Genomic DNA, 24,538 nt, shown 5'->3' on the forward strand with positions numbered 1-24,538 from the left:
GAAACGCACAACATTGCAACTTTGGATTATTACATTCTATAAAGGTGCTGTAGAGAAGTCTACTCTGTTGGGCCTCGTGTCCTTAATGGATGTTACCATCACTGAAGAAATTGTGGTACCTTAAATCACCCTATTTTCATCATTAGGATTTTAATTAATAGATGGGAGTTATTTTGCAACACAGCATTCCATACTAAATGTAACCATGTACTTTTGATGCTCCAAGCGACTGTGAAGAGAATAGAGGGGAAAACTTTGCTCTGGGACAAGTGTCAACTGTTAGTGCATTATTATAATAACCCAAACAAACAGACCCTGAACAAAGAGGACAGCACTTACAGAAAAAGGCAATATTTCCTTCGTATCAATTTGAAAGTAATAAGTACTTCAGATGTTGTTACTGCCAACCATTCAACATAAATTTTAAGGGGCAAGGAGGAAATGGATGGGATTGGAAGGGAGCACAAAGACAGTACAAAGACAATCTGGCAACTCTGATTTCTGTTCTTCATACTATTCCAGATATTTAATTTTGTTTTTGGTACATTTATTTTTTACCCCAAATGACAAGACAGTACAGATTTTGCTGTCAAAATCAAACAACTGTTGGTTCATATCACAGCTGTTAACAGTTACACTTTTTTCTGTAGCTGGTTCCTTCTTCACTGCCTCCTCTCAACTTTGTATTGTGTTCTCATTTTTGGTCTTTGATCCCTTATGGTCCATACATTTATTCTGCCAGACATATTTCTGCATGGGTTGTATTAACTTTGATAATCAATGAAGGTTAAACAAAAATCTAATATGCTAACATTTTCAAAGGATAATTGATGTATCATAAGATAGTACATTGGAGTTGTCATTGTAAAATAGGTATTATTTAACCAGGGAACTAGGAAAAAATACCATTATAAAAGCTACTGGTAAGATGTCCACCAAAAGCCAAGCTTGGTCTCACTTTAAATTCTGAAGTATTTGCAGATGATGCATAATCTTAGTTTTACTTTTGTGCACAGCTAAATGATTTTTGGCAAATACCGAAACACTGCCAATGTACTATTTACAGTTAAAATGGAGATAGCATCCATTCAATTAGGTTTCAAAACAGTTTCAGGAATAAGTCAAGACATTGGTTTTCTGACAATCTAGATTGAAATTATGCTGAACAATTATTTTTCATTTATGAGGCAGCAGTTTTGAGCATTCTAAAGCTTTCAACCTCATACATCCAGACTACATTTGTGAATTCCATTCCACTTGAGACACAAGTATCAGCATATAATTTAGTAAATCAAATTGAAATTTAAAAAAATCCATTCATAAAACATTTTATTCCACTTACATCAACTTTACACATTTTCTTGATAACAATTATGCTTGTGTTCTTATGAAAAGTCCAGAAGACATGAATGCAGCTAGCCATACAGCAATATATCTCATTACTTCCCTGTTAACTATTTCACAGCCACATGCGTGTTAGGCAATCAAGACCACAAAGCAAAAAACTAAAAAACAAAAAGGTAGTTACCAGATAAACACATGGGAAGGTTTTTACCTCTTAAACATACATTATCAAAGTTAAGCATTTAATTTTACTGCATGTTTGCTTGTACATTTGTTCTTACGTTGACAATAATTTCTTTTAAATACAAATAAAATGTTCAGATGTCATTTGTGTAGCAAAATGAAGACATGAGCAATGGTGAATCTTGCAACTCATGGAATGTTAATCCTCCTCTGCCCTATCCCAAAAATCCTGAGACATGTAATAGATGGTGCAGGTTTGATCGACAGATTAGTAACTCTCTAGAAATTGCACGATTCGCATTGAATCTATGCCATTTCCCATTACATACACTAAATTATGGGCATCCTTCTTTGCTAGTACAGGAAACATTTGACATTAGCTTTGTGGTAAACCACAGCTACAAAGAGTACTAACCAAACATTTAAAACTTGTATAAAAATTCCACACCCTGAATTTACATTGGCCACCTGGAACATACAGTACAAACAAGAGTTCCCAATATGAATTGGCTCTTCTCCCCTATCAAACACAAACCACATGGGAAACACAGAGACCCAACAGAAGTGACAGAAGCTCTCCAAAGACCTAAAATAGAAACTAGTGGGACAGCAGAGATTACAAATAGTCTTGATGGTGAAGATTCAGGAATGAGGCAGACAGAACTAGAAGGCGGAAGTTTAGTTCTCTGCTCCCTCACCAGGATCAGCCTCTTCCCCCTGGTTGTCTGAAGTCCACAACTAGAAGCAAATCAAATTCCAATTACTGGAGTGGTTATATCTTAATCCAACAAAATCACTACAGGAAACTGATTATTCTGAGATATAGCAAAAGTACAGTCACAGTTCTTTGGGTTTTATTTCTAGGTTGCAGGTCCTCCATTGTGCAAAACAATTTATTCCAACTGCCAATGTTTAGATTGTAATAAAAAGTGCAGAAATACACAGCTGATCTGGCAGGATCAATGGAGAGAGAAATGTTAACATTAACTCTTCAGAAGTCATTCTACTTGAAGCATCAACTTATTTCTCCCTCCATAGATGCTCCCAGACAACACTTGCATTTATTTCAAATTTCCACCATTTTGCTTTACAATTTACCTTCAAATTTCTCATCAATAAAAGCCTAAATTAGTCCAAATACTAATATTTGTACACATCTCCATTGCTGAAATAGCAAATTTGAGGGTTTAAAAAGCCATCCTCATCACAAATAATTTGCCCACATTGCAGCAAACTCATTAAATTCCTTTAAAAAGGATAGCAAGGGAACTAGGAACCTTGAGCTAATGCACTTTAAGGATGAACAATGAAGTAGTAGAACAAAAAAGTTATAATGGATCACCCTAGCCTATGCACATAAATGATAATCCAAATCGACTTCTGCAAATTCTAAGTGCACAGGCTTCGTGACAGATTCAGAACTCTTCCTTTGGAGAAGAGAGCTTCAGCCCATAGTGCAATTGTGTCTTGGATGGTTACCTTACAATAAATACACACAGGCAAGCCATGAAGCAGCATAGGTTATTAATTCCTACTGAATATTCATGGAAGAGCCGAGGACTGACCATAACCATAATGAGTTGTGTCAATCACGAGCTATCAAAACTACTAATCCTGACACCCACTTCCATTGTTATGAAAGGATGTTTTCTATAGGATAGTACTTACTGTCAAGTTATCTCGCAATAACTGCATTATTAATGTGCTGTCTTTGTAGGAATCTTCATTCAGTGTATCAAGCTCTGCAATTGCTTCATCGAATGCCTTTTAGAATACAAAAATACAGTTAGATGCAAATTTTCAGGTAACAAATCCTTTGCCTAAATGAATGTTGTCTGTACTTACAGTCTTCGCAAGAGTGCAAGCTTGTTCTGGAGAGTTAAGAATTTCATAATAAAACACTGAGAAGTTAAGGGCCAGTCCCAGACGGATAGGGTGTGTTGGTTGCATCTCTTTTTTACTGATCTCAAATGCTTCTTGATAAGCGTGTTGCGAATGCTCCACAGTGACTAAAAGAGATTGACAATGACAACTATAGCTCAATTCAAGGCATACATAATATAGATATTGACATATTAAAATGGAACTTAACTGAACACTTTACGCAATGCTTTTTTTCTAATTTATAGTCTGAATTCTAACATTTAACAAGATTAATTTAAATAAATGAATAGCTTTTAAAATTTCAAAGTTATACTCTGACTCAATGTTTTATGAAGTAGATACCACATACAAAATGCTCAGCACAGCATAACTCAATTAGCAGATTACAAGATACAATGGTCCCACTGCTACACTTTTTCTAAAGAAACTTTAAAAAAACATTCCATTGAGCATTATTACAGAGTCCTGTCAGTAGAGCACTAAACTGGTAAATGGAACTCTTCCCATTTTAGGAATGCAGAGTGTCCTGGGTCGGTTGGTTACTTGGCCACAACTTCAACACTCATTTCCCACACCAGCCAATTAGAACAAATGCTTTGATTTAAACCCACGTCCACTAGGAACTTGATAAAAACTGTTCAAACGCATTTCCAAGCACTTTACAGTCAATAAATTTTCATCCAATCAAACTAGCCCAGATATGAATCCAGAGGTGAAAGATCAGCAATTCACTGACTTTTCACTTTTATTAACTGAATTTAAACTTTCATAAACATTTGAAATCATCATTGTGCCAGGGATTAAAACTAGCTATTCTTCTGGATTTAGGTCTAGCTCTCTATAAATAAATTCTCCTCAAATCATTCCCAGCACCAGTGGACACTAAATAGGAACATCTTAATACAAAGATACGTCAAAAGACTTTCAAAAGATAATGGAAGAACACAGAACTGCTCATTGGGTGGAAGAGCCAAATTTGAAGCGCTGTCACTATTTTGGTGGCTGGCAAAAACCTCAGTGCAATGAACAAAAATCTAACACTAATTGACTTATACAAATATTTTTACAATTCCTCATCTGCTCAACATTATTCAATTACAATTATAACAGTAATGGCACAAAACTGAGTGCAGCACCACAAGTTTTGAAGGGAAACAGCAGCTCCGAGCTTTCCCTGATCACCCACCCCAAACTCATGTGGGCATCATGTCCCAAAGGTTTAACAACACTAACTAAAGCTCACGAGTGACAAAAAGATTGCTTCTGCATTAAGTACCTTCTGCAGATCCAGCATAAATGTAGTAAGAAAGAAAGAAAACACTGGATTAAGCATAGTCTCTCTGAAGCACATCAATACAATAAATGGGTCTAGCAGTGACTACAATTGGATCAGTTTTGCCCAGTCATGTTAGTAATCTCTAGCAGAATACATAGCAAGTGTAAATGGAAGTAGTTTTACTGCCCAACTGATTAGTTGGTTTCACCCATTACAACTAATGTAACTGTTATACAGATTAACCAAAATTGAAGTCCAATAGAAAAATATGGCACACCATCTTCTCAGACAAATATGCCATGGTCAAATATACTAGCCTGCCCAGTTCTCAAAAGAACAAATCATGTATAAAGTGTGAACATTTTATTTCCCAATTCAGTGAAATGCTATCTCTACCCGTTAAATCACATACTAAGGCAGGTGGGGAGAGGAAAGGAGGAAACAGTAAAGAGATCATTTTGCAGATCTAAGGGAATTTGTTCCAAGGCCCACTTAGGGTTCAGGAACCCTAGCTGAAAGCAAGCATCATAAAAACAAGTTGATAGCTGAAGACAGAATGCCTCACTTGTTTGAAAGGCCAAATTATGAAGTCACAACTGACATCCTCATAACTCAACATTTTCCAACCACAGGATCAGATCAATCTTTCATTAAAGTGAGCTGCCAGTTTTCTCTGCCTTTGATCCAACAAGCCATCAAAACTGCCATTTTGAATAGTAACGGTGGGATCAAGTACCCATTTTTCAAAATCCGCTATCAGAGCCTGTGTAGAAACATCTTAAGATTTGACCCATGGCATCAAGCACAAGTCTTTATAATAGGCCCAAACCTTTTTGATCGTGAGATACCAGTATTACCAACATATCCTCAGACAATAATTGAGTGGAAAAAATTAAATGCCTGGTAAAAGGCTGACATACATGACATGTGGGAACTTTTGGGTTGCTATACAATTTAGAGGGAATGGATGTCATCAACCCAGTCAGTGCAAGAGGTGACAACCTACAGCAGCTGTAATAATTCACCGTTTTAAAATGAAGTTTTAGTGGATTAATTGAATGCTCAAGTGATCATTAAGGTGCAATGCTTCAGTGAACAGTTTTGCACATTGATTGCAGTTACTATCGCTGGAATTCAAATGTCTGCTCCACAGATAAGGACAACAGATTTTTGCACTTGAGGCATAAACTCAGGCCTGGTAAGGCAAACATGGGCCCCAGAGATTAGATCTTGCATTGATTATAGTTGCTTTTTATGCACAATTTACACTCTATTCAGTCTCAGCACCTCTTATAATAAAGGCCACATTCCACCCAAACTCAATTGGTGCTGAGATCCTAATATGCACCTCTGACAGTCCCATACTAGATTATTCCATAGCTTACTTGCCTGCCTTAGTGCAACCAAACTTCTGCCATTTGGTCCATCATTCCCCAATCCTCGCCCCACCCTGGAAAGTGCCCTGGTTCAGGTCTCTTCTGCATGCCCATCCTTCACCACACCACTGATTTTCAGATGCTTAGGTCATGCATTCCCTTAATTTTTCTGCTTTCCTTCTCCCCTCCCAAGATGCTTTAAAAGCCATCCAAGCTTATGGGTGTCAGGATAAACTCTGGTTTAGTATAATTTGTTATTTGCATCTGCAAAATGCTGAGATATTTTTCCCATTTAAAATAAACGATCTAAATACGTTAATAGCTATTTTGTTTCCTCAGGAACAGAAATTCAAAAAATCCAATTTAGAAACCCAAAGGGTCTCAAATTCTAACCTATTTACATGGACTCAGATTGCTTTGGAATGCCTACTGACGTTTTATATTTAGAGCATTCACAAGTGAAGTGCTGTAATATTAGACACTTGTGTAATGTTATCTTCAATAGTCTGGTGTGTAGCTGCAAGGCTCTCTGGTTACCAAGAAAGCCAAATAAGACATTCGCAAGGTACTTAGAAGTCGCTAGTCCAAGTTATGCAATTTTCTATTCATGGACAAATCAATGCAGTACTTTGCTAAGCATAATCATGGCCTAATGGAGGCCTTAAGGCACAATGGTAGCACTGGATCAGAAGCTCCAAGTTCAAGTCCAACGGCTGGACTTGTTGGCCACGGAAGAGCATTCAACAGGCTGATAACCAGCTTGGAAATCCTTCCACTACTGTTCCCTCAAAGGGTTAAAGTATGGGTATGAAGATGTGCTAACATGGGCCAATCCAATAGAAGTCCATGGTCACCATCACTCAAGACTAACACCTGAAGGAGGAGTCTGCTCATGAAAGGCCAATGGCAAATCTTACCAACCAAGAAAATAAACCCCCTAAAATACAGCAAACCACAAAGGAATCAAATTCTGAGAATACCTCTAAGTAGCCTAAAAACGTAGAGTATTAAGCAACTACACTGACATCAAGATAAATAGTTAGTGACAAGATGATACACTTTCTAAATGCTTGAAATCATATAAACTTTCTCCACATCCCATTGTGACATTATAGTGAAAGTAGCAGTTTGCTACTCCACTCATCCAAACACTATTCATTTCCAATTAACTTTTTTCCACAGGACACAGGCATAGTTGGCTAGGCCAACTTTTTCTTGGCCTATTTCTAATTGCCCTCGACAAGCTGGTGATGAGCCACCTTCTTTAAACTGTTCAGTCCATGTTGTGTTGGTAAACCCAGAGTGATGCAAGGAAGGGAGTTAAAGATTTTGACCTGGTAAGTGAAGGAACAGCAATATAGTCCCAAGTCAGGATGGTGAGTGGCTTGGAGGGCAACTTGCATGTCTGCTATCCTTGCCCTTCTAGGTGGCAGAGGTCATGGATTTGGAAGGTGCTGTCTGATGAGCATATGAGAGTTGCTACAGTGCATCTTGTATTTGGTACACAATGTTGCCATTGTGCATTGGTGGTAGAGGGAATGAATGTTGAAGGTGGTGTGGGCTGCTTTGTCCTGGATGGTGTTGAGCTTCTGGACTGTTATTGGAGCTACACTCATCCAGGCAAGTGGGTCACACTCCTGACTTGTGCTTTGGAGATTGCGGACAGACGTTGGGGAGTCAGGTATTGAACTCCTCTCCACATAACTCTCACAATTCTGACCCATTCTTGCAGCCACTGTATTTATAATTAATCCAGTTAAGTTTCTGGTCAATGCCAACCCCAGGATGTAGACCACAGGGGACTCAATAGTAAGCCATTTAATGTCATGGTGAGATGTTTAGATTCTCTCATTTCAGATGGTCATTGCCCAGCACTTGTGGTACAAATGTTATTTGCCACTTACCAGCCCAAGCCTGAATGTTGTCCAAGTCTTTCTGCATATGGACACCGACTGCTTCAGTATCTGAATTGTCATGAATGGAGCTGAACATCAGTGAACACCCCTACTTCTGGTCAGAAGGAGGTTGCTAAGACTGCTGAAGATGGTTGGAGGCCTCAGGAGGACCCTGAGGAACTCCTGCAGCAATGTTCCAGGAGTGAGATAAGTGACCTCTAATAACCACAGCCATCTTCCTTTATGTTAGGTACAATTCCAACAAGTCTTATCCAATATATCCAAATAAGTTCAAACTTTGCCCTTGCAAAAGCTTGAACTGCCCAAAAGTGTATTTTCCATAGGCTGCAAGTGGTAGCATGATGAGTCTTCAACAAGAGATTCACACAAACTACTGTGACCTAGCAACACTGTACTGTAAGTGGACCAAAATCTTGAAGCATCAAGTTTAAAAACCCCTAGCATTCTTCCTAAAGTCATCAATACCCCAATCACCATTAATCACTGCAATCTCACCCAAGATGCCACTCAGATCTTTGTCCAGGAGCTTGGGCCTCCGACATACTTGCCCTGTCATGACAAAAGTAAATGTCCTGGCAGACAGCCATCTATTCTTTCTCACCAGGTTCACTTTTTCAGTGATCAATATACATCTTGAACTTCAATCTGAGTTTACTGATCTTAATCAGCAAGTTTGACAAAGTAGCCTGGGTTTGAGGAGTGAAGAAAAGAAAAGGAGGAAAGAATAAAAGTTGTTACTGATTACTAATGATTGATATCCACTGAAAAAAAAGATATATTTGTGGATCTTAAGCAAGTTCTACAACTTAGTAGCTTCCTAAAACTCACCATCTAGGTCATCAGGTGTCCTGCAGAATTAATATCTGCAAAACCATTCTTCAGCAAGTAGCACCTTTCACTGGGGGTTGGGAGAGGCGGCTAGAGATAGTTCAGCACTATTTTCCAGTATACACATTTATTACTGGCAGTCACAATTTGAGAAAAATCAGCACAAACACTTTACCCCCATGAATAGAAATAGATCACAAATGTCGGGGGAAAAGCCATGGAGCCACAAAAACAATGCATGTCCACTGCTTCCTTTAAGAATAGTAAATAGAACCCCAAAGTTACAAGACTGGAAATTCAAAGTGTAATGCATACTTTAACATTTTATGCATTGCATAACCATACTGACCTGTCAAACTGACAATTCAGACGAACTAAAGAGTACACGGTATATTTAGTTTGCTGGCACAAACTCAAATTAATTCTTGAATTGCAAGTTGTAATTAGCTTCTCCACGCAAAATGTTCAAAGAGCAAATTTTCAGTAGATAGTCACACATGTATGATGAGATCTATACTCCAACTAAATAATTTCATGTTTCAACATACCTTTCTTGTCCTCCCCAGAAGCCACTTCAGCTAAGTAACGATAGTAATCTCCCTTCATTTTCAAGTAGAAAACTTTGCTCTCTGGAGAAGAAGCATTGGCAATCAAGTATTTATCAAGAAGACCCTGTTAATTTGAAGTACAGGACAGATTAAAATGTAGCACCGTATAAGAGCAATGTTTTACACAGGTTTCTACATTTCATCAAGAATCCAAATATAATTAGAAATTTGTAATATTAATCGATTTTCCATTCAAAATTTTCTTAGATCTTCAGACCATCAATTATATACCACCAAGATAGCCCGTCATACCACAGGAATGGGGTGGGGGGGGGAGAAAGAGGGAAATTGGGATAAATTGCAGCTAAGCGGGCACCATCCTCACCAGAAATATGCGTGCGCACTTTCCAGAAACTCACTGGCCATTCAGGAACAGAAACACTGGCTGATTGCATTATCCACTTCTTTCAAACTCTTCCCCTCCCTGCAACCAAACTGTCACCTTACCTAGGGAATCTAACGTGGGTAGGTTAAGAATCAAGGACCAACTAGGTAGGGAAGTGTGCGCTTGATTTATCAAAGAACAAAAAGATCCCATCTACTGAAGCTACTTATTTTTTTGCCAAATTAAAATTATACCAAATATTGGAGGTGGGCAATTATGACCGACAAGAATAGGATGGAAAATAGCAGCACTCATTATCTTTATCCAACTGGCCAGTATGTTAACAGATTAAAAACACACAAATTACTGCTAGCCCATTGTTATTTATAAACTAAGTTGACAGTATTGCTATAACACCATACAGACTGAGGGCTCTGTTCCCCAAAAGAAAATAATTTGAAGATAAAATGGGCAAATTGCTTTTCATACATTTTATATACCCTGGTCCAAAAGATACAGCATGTCTTAACTTTTTCTGGATAGTTATTAAAAAGATGAAGGGGGATAAATAATTTCAACTCTGTTAGCCGACAGATAGCATACAGAGCTGGAAAAGAAAAAAGCTTGAAACAAACTCACTTGATACAAGATTCATTGGAAAGCTATTAATTGCCACGTGAAAAGGTCATTTTCCCCCACACATACTTCGGATGCATCTGCACACTGGCTGCTTAACCAAACATTGCTCCAAAGGTTGGGCAACAGTTGCCGCTTGAACATGTTGCACTAAGCAAAGAACTAAGTGTCTATAACAGTTGAAAAGTTAAGCTGGAAGCCACCATAAAAAGGACACTGCTTTAATCAGCTGACTCAGGATTTTAAATGAGTCAGCTAGAGTCGACAAAGACTTCTTGCCTTCTCAAGCCAATCCCAGCAATGCAAAAATATCTCACATCCATGTTTTCCTTGCTACCAAGTTACTAGGATGCTTATTTATTGGTGAGAACTGGATAGAGCAGCATTAGCGAAAGCAGATTAATCCAACCGTTGCCGCTCTACAACAGACATTAAGGAACAATGCCAAACAAAGATCTAAGACTTTACATGACAGACTGACATGGCTGGATTTTGTGAAGCATGCCCATTAACGTGCTGCTCCCCAAAATGAGGAGTTGTGTCATTGGTACACCACACATTGACATTTAGTACTAATAAATCCACCATCAACCCAGCATGAAGCACTGCAAACCATTAGGTGAGGAAAGCATTCAAGTTACAAGGAGCTTGGTACTGATACTATGTTGATCATCTGGAACTTACTGAGGGCATCCCCAACAGGCTGAATAATTTACCAGATTTCTTTCAGAACTGAGTTCAAAATAGCTTCACAAAACTAAAACTGAACAATCACTGCATCATTACTGATGGTGGTCCTACCCACATGGAACTCCTCCCAAAATCTCTTTAGCTACCTTCCTCCTGAGTTTCCAGGCATGCTATTGTGCATCTCTTGTAATTTCGATTTAGCTTGGTGTCAAGTTTCATCTCTGAAGCATTGGAGACATATCGTAACAGAACTGAGAAATAGACAATATGATGGACGCCTGCAAGTGCATTTCAGCAGTTGTGAATGTGTGACTGGAAAGTTTGAACCCTGCAAATTGACATAAAACACCCATTCACCAAATGTTACTACGGGAGGTGGTGAGTAAAGCCCACTTAGAGTCTTCACCCCGCTTGAATTTCATTTTCAAAATCCTTACAATTGAAACTGCCCCAGTACCTTTGGAATGCAACGTGAATTAGCTGAATAGATACTTAAAGCACATGGGATATATTTGATCAGTGAATTTAAGTAGATTAGTAGCCTTATTACAAAGAGAAACAAGTTTTGAAAAGTGGCTTGAAAGCAATCTTCAAAATTTATCAGTGGCCCATGAACTGTACAGACACCCATGTATTAAAATGACCCGGATTGGATGTTTTGAAAAGCAATTTTGTTGACGTTAACTTAAGTAATGACAGACTGCAATATCAATGACCATTAACAAGGGAAAATAGTCACCCCATGAGACTTGCTAAACTCTAAAGGATTATTCCATAAATGAACAAGAATCTATCCTGTACCTAGAACTTAAACATTTAATTGCATAAAGGTATGAAACTCCATCAGCATAGTCACGAAAATGAACTTGCAGGTAGCTAGATCAATGGGAAACAGCTCAAGGTGTCTCAACTCTTCAGTACAATCTTACATCTAACCATCTTGAATGCAAGTTAATATAGAACAGACAAAATAGTCCAAAACAGTTGTACTAGTTCACAATCACACCACTGTTGTACAGATCATGTTAGCTTGAAAGTGGTGCGAATAAAGTGCTAATTTAATTTTAGAGTAACAAGCAGATTTCTAATAGGGAAGTGGGGGAGAAGAGAGGCAGGGAGGGAGGAGACACTTTGGATACTTTAGCTGGCAACATTCAAGTTTAAATAAAAACAAATTACAAAATTGGGGAAAATAAAATGATTTGTCCAGAAGGTAATGACTACCCTAGATCTATCCACAGTACCAAGAGAAAGAAAGCTTCTCCATGCAGCTTTGGCTGTTGGGATGCATCAGCAATGTCTGGAATGTGCTAGCTCTATTTTTCTGTTATCAGATGCCCAGTAATAGTTCTGGATCTCTACTAGAATCAGGAGCTCATAAATTTGTTATGTGGCACTTCTCATTGGAGCACCAGAGCAGACTTCAAAGGCATTTATTTGACAAGATTTTAATAACTTCTTCCAACTTAAGATTAGATAGCAACATAGTATTGGGGGATGGTGCTTCCACTTCCAACATTTCGCTCCCGTTTTCCACAAAGATAATGATCATAATTTTATTGCACTGCTCTAAACCATGAAACTAGAAACACTTGTTTGGACTTTGTTCAAGCTTCTAAGATGAGTTCAAGGACCCTATAGGATGGCACCTGACACAGTAGGCTTAGTAGAAAATCAGGAGAGATGGGGCACATCAGGGACGCAGTGTTTCCTATTGACCCAAAACAGTACACCAATATAAAGCACATTATCATAGAATCTCTATAGTGCAGCAGGAGGCCTTTACAAATCTTGCTCCTGATTACCACCTAATTGTCTCCATTGGAGAAACTTTTCTCAACTGGAAACTGTACTCCTTCCAACAGCATTAAGCATATTAGCACCCTGATTTCAAGCTGCTTCAAATCAATATAGATGTGCAAGTATATGATTAGACATAGCTGTGATATGAACCTGTACAGTTGAGCATGAATGCATGAAAAAGGCCGCTTGGAGAAATATTACAAAGTTACATATGGCTTCCCAAGATGATTCAGTGCATTGATGTAGGAAAACCAAGAAATAATTATAAAATGATGGGTAGATATAACCACAAGAGTTTACAGCACACATGACCATAGGTACCTGACTACTAATCCGCAAAAGCACATTACATTCACCCACATTAAATTGCACAACCAGCCACCCATACATAGGCCATTAAGATTTTATTCACTTTCCAGCATACAGGTACAACCACATGGGATGTTAAAAATCGAAAATGGATTCACTGTAATGGACAGTATTTACACTTTGTACTTTGAAGTGTCAGCACCAAGAATTAAGGATCACATTTAGTGTATAGGAGTACAAAGACTGGCTTCTTCAATCCTAGAAAAACAACAAGCTTATCAACCTAATTGTTTCATTTCTTTGAACTATGGATAATTAATGCTCTGACAGAGTTTTCATCCACATTCAGATCAAGCAGAAGTTCTTCACTTAAGGTCCAAACAGGTAAAAATAAAGCTTAGGCTGCACAAGTTCTCATTATACAGAGGACTTTCTCAATTTGTAACATGCAAAGAGATGTATTATGAACCTCTCACCTTTAAAATTCCCACCTGATACTGGCCCCCCAAAGCCTCCACCCTAAAATATCCTACTCTTTTCCATCCCTCTGCTTCAGCAATGAGCCAATACGCATTCCCAATTATTTTAATTTCAATCTCAATTCATCTTGTTCTCTACCAATTTCACAGCCCCATTTTCCACTTCCCAAATAATGCCTTACACCCATATTCCAGAACTAGGAGTCATAGTTTGAGGATAAGTGGTAGACCTTTTAGGACTGAGGTGAGGAGAAATTTCTTCAGAGTGCCAAATCCGTGGAATTCACTGCCACAGAAAGTAGTGAGACCGGAATGTTGTGTGATTTCAAGGAGGAATTAGAAATAGCTCTTGGTGCTAAAGGGATCAAAGGGTTGGGGGGGGGGGGGGAAATCAGGATATTGAATATCAGCCATGATCAAAATGAATGGCAGAGCAGACCAAAATGGCCTATGGCTTCTATTTTCTACATTTAGTGATCTATTTGTCCATGCAATTCACTTGGGAACTACTTGCATGGCATGCATTGCTGAAAAGACCACACGGTCGCTCACTTAGCCTCATCCCCACTTCCTTCTGCACTCATCTATTACTCCAGCTCCATGGTTATAATTTCAAGCTGCAAACTGCTAAGTCTTTAGGGCCAAATTTATCAGTTTTTAGGTAGCTGCCAATCTGCTTAACCACTCCAATGTTCCAATTTTCGATAGACAGTAATATGTTCAGCATCTCCTTTTCTGGTGTTTCCCATGGTATTGCCCCCATCTTCATGTCCAAGGCATGCAGTCAATGTACCTGGTGAACAATGTTTAACAAATACTTGCATTTCTATAGTGACTTTCACAATGTCCCAAAATGCTTTGCAGTCAATGACATCTAGCTGTTGTAGGAGACGACACCCGTTTGCAGACAGCAAGATTCCACAACAGCAAAGGGATAATGAGATGTGTTTTAGGGAAGGTTGTTGAAGATAAATAGTAGCCAGGACAAACACTTTTCCAAAATAGTACCACCGACACTGAAGCCTTCCCTCAAAGTGAACTCATCTATTCCATGATGCCAACTTCTAGTTCACGTGACCGCATTCTTGAGTTATCATTCTCCTCTTCAAAAAAAAAAGCCAGCTTAGCCACTCTGCTTGCAAGTTATTGCCCTTCTACCCAACCCCATTTTCTTTTCAAAGTTCTTAAATCCAGCAGCACTTTTCCTGCAACTCCATGACTTTTCAGAATGATTACAGCACAGGAGGCCATTCAGCCTCACGTCAGTACTGGCTCTCCAAAGGAACAATTCATCTAGCACCACTCTCCCCATTAGCCTTGCACATTCTTCCTTCTGAAATAATCCAATTCCTTCTCAAATGCTTTGATTGAACATCCTCCACCATACTCAGACTTTGCATTCCAAATCCCAACCACTCACTGTGAAAAAGCATTTTCCTCGTGTCACAATTGCTTCCTTTGGCAAGTGCCTTAAATCTGTGCCCTCTTGTTCTCTATCCTTCCACGAATGGGAATAGTTCCCCCCCCCCCCCCCATCTATTCTTGTCCTGCCCTCACGATTTTGAATACCTTCATCAAATCTTCCGTCAACCTTCTCTTCTCCAAGAGAAACAGCCCAAACTTCAGTCTATCTACATAACTTTTCTGCAATTTTTCCAATACCATCAACATCTTTCCTAAAATTTGGTGTTCAGAACTGGATGCAATATTACAGTTGAGGCATACCAGTACTCTATGCAAGTTACTTCCTTGCTTTTGTGCTTTATGTCCCTAATATTAATAAAGTCCAGGATACTGAACACTTAATCAACTCTGCTCTCAACCTGTCCAGGCACCAATAATTTATGCACATATACACCCAGGTTCCTCTCTCTGCTCCTGCTTTTGTGCCATTTATTTTATACTGGCTCTCCACATTTTTCCTACCAAAACTAATCACTTCACATTTCTCTGCATTGAATTTTGACTGGCACTTGTCCACCAATTTCACAAACCTACCTGCCCCTTTCAAGTTTTACACTGCCATCCATGTCCAAATTTTGCATCATCTGCAAATTCTGCAATTGTACCCTGCACACCAAGACCATAAGAAATAACAGGAGCCAACCGTTTGGCTCCTCGAGCCTGCCCCATCAGAGTAGGATCATGGCTGATCCGACATTCCTTATGCCCACTTTTCCACCCATTTCCCTGCAACCCAAGTCCCTTTGTGTTGCAGCTTTTCTCCATTTAAATACTGTTCTTTTGTTCTCCCTTCCAAAAATGAACTTTCCCCCTCACATTAAACTCCACTTGCCAATTTTTTGCCCCTTAACCTATCAATACCTCCTTATACCCTTCTCGCAACTTGCCCTGCCACCTCTTTTTGGGCCTGGGTTAATCTACACCAGAGCCAATATATAATATGCAATATGTTAATGGATATATTCAGCCAAGGCCATGGTGTAGTGGAATTGGATTACTGACAGAGACCCAGAGTGCCAAAGTTCAAATCCCACTACAGCAGATGGTGAAATTTGAATTCAGTAAAAAGCGGAATTAAAAGTCTAACAATGACCTTGAAGCGATTGTCATAAAAACCCATTTTTGGGGAGGAACCCTGCCATCTTTACCTGGCCTACATGTGGCTCTGGAAGTCTTAAATGCCCTCTGAATTGGCCTAGAAAGTTAAAGGGCAATTAGGAATGGGCAAAAATCCCAATGCTTACAGGTGTCCACATCCCAATGAATAAAAATAATTCCCAACACTGATCTTATAAACCTTCCTCCAGTCTAAAAAAAGGTTATGCCCATATTTTGCTGACAACCCTGTTTTGTGGCATTTAATATTTTTTCCCCACTCTGCTGCATCTTTGGCCAGAATGGTCATCTAATATTCAGTTTTGGATGAGCTATTTGTCACAATTAAAACATTGGGAAACCAAGTAATTTTCAGGCTCTACCACAAACTGCATGATCTTGCCTTCAGTTTCAATATCGTCCTGGACTGAGCAAAGCTGTTTGCAAACTCAGCATCCTACTCAACCAAACTGGGCTTCTGGTGCCACATGCTGTCCATCACAAAAGGTCACCTCTCTGTCACCATAAAATTGCCTGCCTCTACCCCTTCCAAAGTTTATCCACATCCATGCCTGTCTTTTGCCCTCCATAAACTATTGATTGTAATGCTTTCTACCATCCAGGCTCCAAGTTCTGAAGTCCATATCCAAATCTCCCTCTATCCATCAAGAATCTGAGTGCCAACCTCTAGCCAAGTTCTTGCCATCCCATCCAATATGCTTACTTTTGATAAGTGCCCACATCATGAGAATACATGTTTATAAACACTTGGGGCAAGATCTACCTTAAAAGCACTATAAATACAAGAGGCTGCAATATAATCAGCTCCGTTGTGTCTCCATGATCCAACTGAATAAGATTACACCCATCTTAACTATTTTCATCTGTTCACATAGCCACAGGATAACCTGCAATGGTCTTTCCCACTCATCACATCTGGAGCAGCCACCCATTCATTCCCCCATCCCCAAATTGCCAAGGTGACTCGACATGTTTCTCCTCAGACATCATGTCAGGCACCATGGGTATTCTGATGACACCTAGCTCTACCTCACTAATTAAGACCCATTCACTGTGTCCAATTTGGCATGTTCTTTTTCCAATATTCAGCAATGGATAGCAAAAAATGTTCCAATGAAACATTGAAAAGCCCAGAGACTGTTTCTGGACCCCAGCAAACTTCATTCGGTAGCCACAAGCACTATCCTATTTCCCTAGTCACTGGCTAAGCCAGGCCCCTCAACCTTGGCATCATACTTAAGACTGAGTTCAACTGCTGACTCCACATCATCCCACTCAAGACATCACCATCTATCCCTACCGCCAACCATGCTGTTGAAACCCCTATCATTTGATACCCCAATTCAAATATTCACCCGTGACTTCCCATCTTGCACTCTCTGTAAACTCGAGCTCAGAATTGTTGCTAGTATCCTAACTTGCACCAGGTCCCATTCACCCATCACCTACGCTGCCTTCCACGTCACAATTTTAAACTTCGCATCTTGGTTTTCAAATCCCTCCATGGACTTGCCATTCCAAATCTCAAGCTCCTTCAGTCCTACAGCCCTTCAAAATCGGTGACCCTCCAATTTTGCCCTTGATCATCCAGATTTACTTTTGGCAGTCTGCAGCCCAACTCTCTGGCATTGCTTCCCTAAATCCCTCAGCCTCTCTTCTTTAAAATCTACCTCTAACCAAGCTATTTCTCATTTGCCCAATTAAGAAAAATGCACCAACTTTTGTCTAGCAATGGTCCTGCGAAGCTCTGCAGAATATTTTGCCACATTAAAAGCATTATATGAATGCACTCTCTGAAGAGGCCAGTTTTACAACTGCAGGGTTGGTGCACCAAGGTGGATGATATCACAGGAAGCGAATTGGTTCCACCATTTTACCAATTAAATTGGAAGATTTCAGAACAGGAGTCACTGCACCACAGGCACAAAAATATCAAAAAAATTGTCTTGCAAATTAACCTGTTTTAAGTAGACTCGGGCAGGCTAAATAGATAAAAGCTGATAGTCATAGAACCTCTACAGTGCAGAAGGAGACCATTTGGCCCATCGACCCTTCTGCACCACTCCACATCCCACCCAGCCCATATCCCCACCGCCCCATGTATTTACCCCACTACCCCTGACACTAAGTAGCAATTTAGTACAGCCAATCAACCTGACTCACACATCCTTGGACTGTAGGAAGAAACCGGAACACCTGGTGGAAACCCACAGATACTGGGAGAATGTGCAAACTCCACACAGACAATTACCGGGAATAGACAATTTGTCTCCACACCAACAAATAGCCGGGAATCGAAACCGGGTCCCTGGCGCTGAGGCAGCAGTGCAAACCACTGTCACACGCGTCTTTATGCAAAGTCATGGTTGAGAAAGTTAAATACTGTAGAAATGGAATCTTGTTCATGTAAACTATTCATTTTTAAAATTAGGGCATGGGGGTTACCAGCTGGATCAGCATTATTTATTACCCATCCCCAATTGCCCTTGAGGGGGCAGTTAACAGTCATGCACAATGCTGTGCATCCCAGCAGATTTCTTTCTCTAGAGGACAGGTTTTTACAACAAATGTTTCATGGGCTTCATTACACTTAATTCCAGATTTTTACTGAGTACAACTTTCACCATCTACCATGGTGGGATTTGAACCCAGGTCCCCAGAGAATTAGAACCATAGAAAATTACAGCTCAGAAACAGGCCTTTTGGCCCTTCTTGTCTGTGCCGAACCATTTTATGCCTAGTCCCACTGACCTGCACTTGGACCATATCCCTCCACACCCCTCTCATCCATGAACCCGTCCAAGTTTTTCTTAAATGTTAAAAGTGACCCCGCATTTACCACTTTATCTGGCAGCTCATTCCACACTCCCACCACTCTCTGCGTGAAGAAGCCCCCCCTAATATTCCCTTTAAACTTTTCTCCTTTCACCCTTAACCCATGCCCTCTGGTCTTTTTCTTCCCTAGCCTCAGCGGAAAAAGCCTGCTTGCATTCACTCTATCTATACCCATCAAAATCTTATACACCTCTATCAAATCTCCCCTCAATCTTCTACGCTCCAGGGAATAAAGTCCCAACCTATTCAATCTCTCTCTGTAACTCAACTTCTCAAGTCCCGGCAACATCCTTGTGAACCTTCTCTGCACTCTTTCAATCTTATTTACATCCTTCCTGTAACTAGGTGACCAAAACTGTACACAATACTCCAAATTCGGCCTCACCAATGCCTTATATAACCTTACCATAACACTCCAACTTTTATACTCGATACTCCGATTTATAAAGGTCAATGTACCAAAGGCACTCTTTACGACCCTATCCACCTGTGACGTCACTTTTAGGGAATTCTGTACCTGTATTCCCAGATCTCTCTGTTCAACTGCACTCTTCAGAGTCCTACCATTTACCCTGTACGTTCTACTTTGATTTGTCCTTCCAAAGTGCAATATCTCACACTTGTCTGCGTTAAATTCCATTTGCCATTTTTCAGCCCATTTTTCTAGTTGGTCCAAATCCCTCTGCAAGCTTTGAAAAGCTTCCTCACTGTCCACTACACCTCCAATCTTTGTATCATTACTCGGTCGCAGGATTATTAGTTCATGGGTAGCATGGTGGCACAGTGGTTAGCACTGTTGCCTCTCAGCGCCAGGGACCTAGGTTCAATTCCTGGCTTGGGGTTACTGCCTGTGTGGAGTTTGCACATTCTCCCTGTGTCTGTGGGGGTTTCTTCTGGGTGCTCCGGTTTCCTCCCACAGTCCAAAGATGTGCAGGTTAGGTTGATTGGCTATGCTCAATTGCCCTTTAGTGTCAGGGTGACTAGCAGGGTCAATGAGGTTACGGGGATAGAACCTACGTGGTCGGTGGAGGCTTGATGGGCCAAATGGCCTCCTTCTGCACTGTAGGGATTCTATGAGCAACAATACCACTAGGCCACTGCCTTCCCTTGACCAGGATTCGGGCCTTAGTTGTATTAAGAGATGGTCTGAACTCCAGAGTAAAAGCACTGCCTCGTGATGCTGAAGCATTCAGACATAGCTTCTCTATGACTAATGGTCAACAATTAGGACTTTATATTTGAACTCTGCTTCTGGGGAAAAGGGGAACGCTAAAGACTAAAAAAGAAAGATTATAAGTGGGGCAGGAAGCAAATTAATGTACCAGCCATCAAATGTTTGCGAGCATCAATCACCAAGTTTGAGCAAGAAGTCCCACTTAAACATTTCAAGTCCATATAGAATTTAAGGCTGCTCAAAGAACTCAGCACATTCCTGAATTGTTTTCTTTAAATAAACTTGAATTTTTAATAGCAAAATTAGAAGGTATAATGGATCAGGCAGATTCACCGGAACACAAAAATGGTATGCAACACCGCTCCAAAGAACTCCAAAAAAAGTCAAATTATCTTAATTGTACACAACCCCCAGTTATACAAGAGTAATGGATATTCAGAACATAACTGCCAAAAGGTTATGAAGTTGAGTCAATTAAATTTCAAGACTAATCAATAGAATTGTGTAAGCTTAGGGTATTAAGGAATTATGGATCAACACCAGGTAAATTGGGTGGAGGTACACATCTGACATGATTTGAATGAATTGTGGAATATGGCTGAGGGGTAGAATGAGAAGCCCAAAACCACTAGGTAAATTTGGTTTGAAATAAATCAAAATTACTCGATATTGGAAATTTTTAAAGAAGGGTACTGGAATACTCCCCCCCCCCCCCCCCCCCCCCCAAGAAGTGGAATTCAATTAGCTTAGAGGGCCCTAAAATGATGGCATCTTGACAGCACAATCCACTCCAGTAAACAATTTCAACAAAAACAAATGGCCCCACCATGCAGGAAAACAAATACAAAAATCAAATAATTACAACGTTACCAATATGGTGATGGAAGCACTGAATTTTCAGTCTGTAGCTGGGGGTCAAAATTAGAAATAAGCAAAATTGCTTAGTTGCAAACAACTTGGTCTGTTTTTGTTAGATCATTTTTTTGAGCTACCAAAACCTCCAATAAATACAATTATGATAGCCAAATGTGAAACCTTATCTGTGCAATGTCACTTAATGAGAACCAAGAAGTGCTTCCTTGGATACTGTAACAATCATACAGAATTTATTTCAGTATACTGTTAACCAGAAGTCCAGCTAAAATTAAAGCCTAACAATATAATAAGTTCCACAGAACCTTTCCACCCACTTAAGTGGCTAGTCCTAAATTTAAATTCTCTAAAAGCATATAGAATGTCAATTTTTGATTATTCCAACTAACACTAATTGATTTTAAAATATTTTGAAAGCATTTAATGCGAATGATATAACTTTCTTAAGTACAACATTTGTGCAGAGACCAATGAGCCATATGTCTAGTGACGTCAAACAAAATCTAAAAAATCCAAGCTACATGTGAATGGTAATTACTATTGGAACGTTCCATGCTGAGTCAGGTTTAGGTCTGATGCAATAATCACTTGAAATTGAGGTGAAGAAATTAAAAGCTAGTGACCAGTAGTAAAGGAGGTGCGCTGACATTAATTGCAAACATCTTTACATGTTAAATTAACCAGCACTGGCCGCTCTATAGACAGACCAAATCAATTGCTGGTACGTTACATATACTTCATGTTGGAGGTAGAATTTTTCTGGAGGGCGATTGGGAGACAGATAGACAACTTGTTGGTTATGTCTTCAAACATCCATTTCCAAATGCTGCAGTGTTAGCTGCTTGAAAATGAATTTGTGTACTAACCGATGCATTTTACAATGAAAGCAGGGGTAGTGCAGGGGAAGCAGCAGGAAATGACTTCATGATGCAAGAATTCCTTTTCACTCTTCTCCACTGCAACAACAACCCTACAAGGAAAAGTTCACCTGAATCCAAAGATAAAGAAACAGGGCGGCTGCATGTCACCTCCCCCTTCCCCACCCTTTAACAGATTTACAAACTAGCCACAAAGATTAAGCCACCTAACTAAATGGTTTGTAACAATCCTTTATCTATTATCTCTATAGTCACCTAAAAGGAACCGTTATCAGCGGCCTTCGAAGACACGCCCTAAGAAAGCCAAACCCAACACTGCCAATAAATATATGAAAATTAAACACGGCCAAAACGCGAGGTTAAACATGGGGAGCTAGATTTGCTGGTTACACAAATCCAATCCGATTAAATAGCGAAAGTTTCATCGTCATCAGTGGCGAGGGAGAGGCTGTCGAATTTACCCCTTTAAAAAAGGAATCCCTTTGTAAAACATTTCTTTGAATTGGGAAACAAAGCATAAAATCGTGGCCCGAAGGCGCAAGTTTACAGCAAGGCCCAGACCGGCAGCAGAGACATTAATTGCCGGCAACGCCCAAAAAAATCTGGCTGCGTTTCGTTCACCTAATCCAGAGCTTCCCTCCTCCTCTGCCACCAACACCCCCTCCCAAAACAAAAAAACGGTCCGATACCAACTGATCCCAGCGGCAGATCCCTTGCAGGAAGCGTTAAATTATTAGATTGACAGGAACAAGGTCAAAGCGGAGACAAATAAAATGCTGCGGTTGCTCGATAATAAGGATTGTAACATCTCGCTCCGCCCGCCCTTCGGAGCTGGAGACGAGGATCTCACTGAAACCACCGCAGATTTCCTCCATTTAGAGGGGGGAGAAAGAGAGAAAGGGAAACGAGAAAGGGGGAGGGAGCAGAGAGATAAAACAACCGAGACTGCATCATTTCCAGACCATTTACACAAAACACGATTACTAGACAGCTCCCCCCCACCACCACACAAAAGCTAGGGCTCCCAAGGCGTACTAGATATGCAAGAAAACAAAAATGTATAAGGGAGTGCAGGATTGTAAATGGCGACCTGTCCTGTGTCTTACAGTGTAAGAAATTTTATATAGTGTAAGAAATGCAGGTGGTAACTGGCAGAGAGAAAGGATTTAGTTGCCCCCTCCCAATCATATCGAAGAGATTCAATTAAATACAAGATTAATATTTTAAGATTAAAAATAGGCAGTGTGAATGCAGATATGTTTGACACCATGGGGTTTCTACACCGTCTTTCCTTCCCTCTCTCCTCACCAGTACATCGTTGCAGATGTCCCTCAGCTCGGCCTCGATCTTCTCCCGGTATTCCCGGGCCATCTGCTGCTTCTTCTCGTTGCTCTCGGTCTTCTGCTCGATGCTGGAGATGACCCGCCAGGAGGAGCGCCGGGCCCCCACCACGTTCTTGTAGGCGACCGAGAGCAGGTTGCGCTCCTCGTTGGAGAGCTCCAGGCCCTGCTCGGTCACCGCTTTCATCGAGGCCGCCATGTCGTCGTAGCGCTCGGCCTGCTCTGCCAGCTTGGCTTTCTGCACCAGCTCGTTCTTGTCCATGTCGGTGCCGGGGAATGAGTGAATGAGAAAGTGAAAGAGAGAGAGAGACAGAGAGAAAGAGAGCGCGAGCGGGGTGTGTGTGTGAAAGACAAGAGACAGAAAAAAAAAGAGGGTGGGGAAGGGGAGAAGAGAGAGAGAAGGGCTGTCTTGTCTGTGTCTGGCTGCCTGTCGCTCTCAGCACTGTCTGCAAGAAAAAAAAGAAAAGAAAATGGAGGGAGAGAGGAATAATTTGGTTAAAATTTCATCCATCTGAAGTGAAAATAAAATGTCTCCCACCCCCCCCCCCCCCCGTCACAAATCAGAGGGGAGAATCTATTAAAATGGGGGAAAGTTCGGTCCCATCCCCATGGGGAAAATTTAAAAAAAAACACTATTTTGAAAAGCAGTGCGACTCATTCCCTCCCCCGCAGCCCGTCAGGAGGGGGCTCGCGAAAAACGCCCCAATTCAGGCGGGTCTGATTATTTGGAGCCCACCTGCTTGTGGAGATAATATTGGGTGGGTGTCGGTAAGGGAAGGGGGTGGGAGATGAGAGACGGTCTTCCCTCTCTTTCAGAAAGCCCCCCCCCCCTTCTTCCCGCAGGCTGTGGCTGCTTCAAGTGAAGCCCAACACGCGGGGCCTCCTCTCGGGGCCACAAAAAGCAGCAGCAGCAGCGGCGGCGGCAGCAGCTTCCCTCCCTCCCCCGGCCCGCCCGCACTCCTCCTTCCTCACTCCCGGCTACACAACCTCCATTTACCCAGTCCGCGTCCAAATGAATGAGAGTTTTTTAAAAAAACACAAAGAACCGCTACCTTTGTGGATCTATACCTGGCTTATCCGAGCAAGCTTTCTCACACGGTGACTCACTCGCCGCTCTAGTCAAGTGAGAGTGTGAGTGAGGAGGAGCCGCCGCGATTCGCCTCACTTGACGCTGAGGGGGGATTTTTTTTTTCCGCGCTGT

At 40.7% G+C, this 24,538-nt stretch overlaps 1 protein-coding gene across 2 annotated transcripts; it reads right to left on the reverse strand.

The window, feature by feature from the left end:
- Positions 1–1,312: 1,312 nt before the first annotated feature.
- LOC144495916 (14-3-3 protein beta/alpha-A) lies at positions 1,313–24,538 on the reverse strand. Of its 2 annotated transcripts, none has more exons than XM_078216728.1 (6): positions 24,390–24,538; positions 23,306–23,783; positions 9,356–9,479; positions 3,373–3,536; positions 3,196–3,291; positions 1,313–2,265 (listed from the first exon to the last, which is right to left on the reverse strand). In XM_078216728.1, the coding sequence occupies exons 2-6, from the start codon at positions 23,597–23,599 to the stop codon at positions 2,206–2,208; spliced, it is 738 nt and encodes a 245-aa protein (XP_078072854.1). In that variant the 5' UTR covers positions 23,600–23,783; positions 24,390–24,538; the 3' UTR covers positions 1,313–2,205. The 2 variants fall into 2 exon arrangements, with proteins under 2 accessions (XP_078072854.1, XP_078072855.1); XM_078216729.1 differs by having other exon boundaries at positions 24,406–24,531.

This window comes from Mustelus asterias, chromosome 7 (genome assembly GCF_964213995.1).
Source record: "Mustelus asterias chromosome 7, sMusAst1.hap1.1, whole genome shotgun sequence".
NCBI classification, from domain to species: Eukaryota; Metazoa; Chordata; class Chondrichthyes; order Carcharhiniformes; family Triakidae; genus Mustelus; species Mustelus asterias.

Excerpts from the sequence above, each read along its gene's own strand:
- LOC144495916 (XM_078216728.1), bottom strand. The coding sequence starts at position 23,599 with ATGGACAAGAACGAGCTGGTGCAGAAAGCCAAGCTGGCAGAGCAGGCC. Across the intron at positions 9,480-23,305 it reads ACATCTGCAACGATGTACTG|GGTCTTCTTGATAAATACTT; the intron begins GTGAGGAGAGAG and ends TCAAATTAACAG. Across the intron at positions 3,292-3,372 it reads CTTGCACTCTTGCGAAGACT|GCATTCGATGAAGCAATTGC; the intron begins GTAAGTACAGAC and ends GTATTCTAAAAG.